At 36.1% G+C, this 4,336-nt stretch overlaps 1 protein-coding gene across 1 annotated transcript; it reads left to right on the top strand.

Moving 5' to 3' along the window:
- The first annotated feature begins 884 nt into the window (after window positions 1-884).
- Window positions 885-2,607, top strand: LOC107014041 (proteasome subunit beta type-1-like). The gene is made up of 4 exons (XM_015213909.2): window positions 885-1,411; window positions 1,653-1,795; window positions 1,932-2,018; window positions 2,299-2,607. The coding sequence occupies exons 1-4, from the start codon at window positions 1,309-1,311 to the stop codon at window positions 2,371-2,373; spliced, it is 408 nt and encodes a 135-aa protein (XP_015069395.1). The 5' UTR covers window positions 885-1,308; the 3' UTR covers window positions 2,374-2,607.
- Window positions 2,608-4,336: the final 1,729 nt, after the last annotated feature.

The raw sequence follows: 4,336 nt of genomic DNA, 5'->3' as shown, positions 1-4,336 counted from the left end.
TGAATCTGGTGTTGCGAAACCTTACACCGATGAAAGGTGGTCTACCAGTTAAAGTAAAACCAAACATAAACGTTGCTTTCTAGGTGGATCCACTAGCTAGTCTTCCTATAGGGCAACATAGTTCAAGAACTAAGAGATAGGTATAATCCCTCTACATACCACTTGGCAATTGGAGCCTCCTCTCATGGGAATCCATTGGATGAGTATCCCTCATTGGGGATTTAACACCACATGTGAAACTATAGGGTGAATCTTCCTCTATGGAAAGCTATCACCTTCCACTGTCAAGTTCACTCGGTGCTAAGCTAAGTCCCTTTTGAAATGTCTTTAATGTCTTTGTTAATCATCATAACTTATTGTAGGTCAAAGGGTCACCCTTATATATTCATCATCATCATAGCTCAATAAGAATTGCATGAGTATAATCCTTTCATTACAATTTATATAAGTGAGGTTAGCACATTTACATACCACTTCATGATAAGGCACATTGGTAAATCATTCACCATCCTTATAACATTTACATCTTAAGCCAACACCTGACAAACCATAGTCAAGCCATTTCAATTCAACATCATACCAACCCTATAAATCCTAATACAAGGCATACTCCAATAAAATATCATGACTTAATCACAATTTACCATAATTGAAGTAAAGAATAGGGATTACTAGACTTACCAAGTCTCCTTCATGACTCATCATCAAGGTATTATCATCAACCCTTAATTCAACCCAATTAGGGTATAACATCATCATAATTCAATAACCAACATGATAACAAGGCTAGAAAAATCACTACATCACAATTTAATACTAGTTCATAGCTTAAGACAAGATACTTAGGTCAATTCACAACATACTTTATAACCTAAATCACTTCTCAAGAACTAGCATGAAATCATTCATCCTGATGACCCTTTCTTGATTTCCCTTTTTTTGATAGAGATGTTTCTCGTCTTTCTAAATAACAAACGGAGTTATCTATGAGTCACATTTGAAGTAGTTCAATTTTACATGATAAGTTCTTTTTCAACTCTTCTTTTAATGATTATGCCTATTAGATGCCTGCCATTCTATTGTAAAGGAGTATTTTTGTGCTTTCTCTGTTTTTTTATTTGTAAAAGAAATATCATGTGTTTTCTCTTTTTGTGGATTTAATACGAAAATGGACATTTAATATTATTATGTTACTTTCTGAAATTGTCTGCTGTTTCGACCTTCACACTTCAAGAATATGATGTTGGTAGTGATATTCTGCTTTTTATTCTTTGAAAACAAACCTATCAGCACTAGCACAATAAGCAGATGAGCTGCCCAGCTATGGGACAGCTACTTTCAAACACCCGTTACTACAAACGTTTCTTTCCCTACTATGCGTTCAATGTTCTAGGTGGCCTTGACAGTGAAGGTAACAAATTATGGGACGATGCTGTCTCAAGGTTTTATTTGTATACATCTTAATGTTGTTCCCACTTCCCAAAAATGTTGCTGCACCCTTGTTGGATCTTCCAAAAAATGCATTACTTTTTGAGGATCCTATAAGCAGCCATCGACATTTTTGAAGGTCCGAGCAACACTATAGGAAAGGATGCAACTTTGTCCATGGCTGAAAAGAAACTTATTGTTATTTTATTCTTAAATTCTCATAGGAAAGGGTTGTGTTTTTACATATGATGCTGTTGGATCCTACGAGAGAGTTGGGTATAGTTCTCAAGGTTCAGGTGCAACCTTGATCATGCCTTTCCTTGACAACCAATTAAAGTCTCCAAGCCCTCTCTTGTTGCTTGCCAAGGTTTGGTTCATACTTCACTTTTACCAAAATTTTCTTTCAAAGTATATGAAGTAGCTAGTGCTGTCAACTTCACCTAAGAATTGTGAGAAAAGGAAAATGTGATTTCCTGCTAACGAAGTTCCCATGACCTGCACAGGATGCTGTAACTCCACTTTCTGAATCAGAAGCCATTGACTTAGTGAAGACATGTTTTGCTTCAGCAACAGAAAGGGATATATACACTGTAAGTGATTTATGTGCAGGTTATTTAAGTGTGACCGTGTTTTGCAATTGCTTCACTAATAGGGAGTCTATTATTAATAATCATGAGTCGGAAGTGACATCTTACGAGTACTTCCTTAATTGTGAGCCAAAGTTTCTGAGTCTTAACTTTCCTATCGATCTGGTACTCTCAGTGGATAATCAAATTGTACAAGTGTGGCAGCGAGAAGTTCTGTTTGAAAAGGTTATGAAGATTTTATCGTCATCTTATTTTTCTGAACAAGTTGCTTTCATATTTGCAGGGTGACAAGCTGGAAATGCTCATATTAAATGCTGATGGTGTTCGTAGGGAAGAAATGGATCTCAGGAGAGACTGATTTCTGTTTTGCATCAGATTCATGTGATTTATGTTTGAGTTGGTTCGGAAGGCTTGAGTCATCGATACATAACAACAAAAACCCAGGAAGACCCTTCCCATGGCTGTATGCATACATCAGTTGTTAATTTGTTGATCATCTGTGTATGATGTACTGTACTGTAAACTGCAGTTCCTGGAAATGATATGCTGAACTATAAAAGAACTTATTGTTGAAACTTATTTAGTCTGAAAACCTTACTCTTTAGATCGATTTACTGATTGAACTAGATTTACCAACCTCTTACACCCTAAACGAATTTCCCCGTTCACGAATTTCAAGGTAGGAATTTATAAACTTCAGGCACATTTTGAATGTGGTCAACTAATGTGTTAACTTACAGAGAGCTTCCACCATTTTTACTCCTTTGATGGCTAGAATCTGCAATCACAGGATTCAAGGTAAAAGGTGTTTACCCTTTGTAAGGATTGAATTTTGCTGCCTTTTCTCTTTGTAGACTGATAAAATTTTTATAGGGTCAATTGCATTAAACACTCTTGTAAGATTATTTGATTTTTGAATTGGGATTCCATTTTTTCTCACCTACCATATCAAAAAGAAAAGACCCAAAAGAAAGCTCTTTTTTTTAAAAAAAAATAAATAAAGTTTAAAATTTATATATGGTAAAGAGTCATTTAAAAATATTGATAAGTATGTTTTCTTAAATACGAACTTGTAATTTCGAAAACAAGACGATTTACTTGTTACAATAACTTAAAAAAAAACTTGGGATGAAAATTCCTTTCACTATGGAGTCCTTTGGTTATCAAGATGATTTGACACTTCATAGGATTAACCATCTTAACCCCATTATATTAGAGTATTAAATGATTCCATAGACTAATTAATAATTACAATCAAACGTGGATTTCGTGATAACACCTTGTCTCACCAACCAAACAATCCCTAATAAATGATAATATACAAAAGTTTGCGTAGCACACATATTCAAGGCATATGAGAGGACATAATTTTGCTTAATAGTAATATTTTTCTTGCAACCCTATGAACTTAAGAATAGAGCAATATTTGGACAAAAAAAAAAATCAAGGGATCAAAAACACAATGTGTTGATTTACTTGAGGAGTCGCGGAGCCACATGTGGGACATTGTGTTGTTCGGAATATTCAAAAATGCCTTAGTGAAAATTCTGGCTCCGCCCAGTGGATGCTTGTTCTCTTAAAGTAAGAAAGCTCTAGATTCCTCACCTGAAAACACAACGAGAAAGAAATGAAAATTTCATGTTTCGAGTCTCCAGAAATGCACTACTTTTGAAGAATTCAACATGCACTACTTCTCTACGTTCCAAGGTAGCGTACTACCCTCCCCAGACCTCAATTTGTGGGATTATACATGATATTTTGTTGATTTGATGAAATAATAGTTGAACTTATACCTGCTGACAATCATCTCATCACCAAGTCCTGTGGCCAAACAAAGGGAACCAGCAACTCTAGTAGCCAGTTTCTCGAGAGGAAGTGTGATCATCGGTAGACCACGATCCAGACTCCACGAGTGGATTAGTTGAGTGACTAGACTAATACTCTAAACGAGATAAGAGAAATGCATGATGTGGAAGAAGATACAAAGAGAAATACATGATGTGGATTAGCCGTAGTATTTCTCATGTAGTTTCTGATTCTTCGATTTTTGTTATTATTTGTTGTCTTTTTGTAACGACCTGTTTAGTCGTTTTGAGCAGCAGATTTATTTCTGGAAAAACTGGCTAAGATTACGGACATCACGACGGACCGTCATAGGCACGACGGCCCGTCACAGATGTCTCGTTTCAGCATACTTAGAATTCTGAAATTGGGTACTGAAAATCGACTCTCTGTAATCTGTGACGGACCTGCAGGACGTGCCGTCACATCCACGACGAGCCGTCGTAAGCTCCCGTTGCAAAACACTTCAACTCTTGAGA

This window comes from Solanum pennellii, chromosome 3, assembly GCF_001406875.1.
Source record: "Solanum pennellii chromosome 3, SPENNV200".
NCBI lineage: Eukaryota > Viridiplantae > Streptophyta > Magnoliopsida > Solanales > Solanaceae > Solanum > Solanum pennellii.
This window is presented reverse-complemented; position numbering and strand designations above follow the sequence as displayed.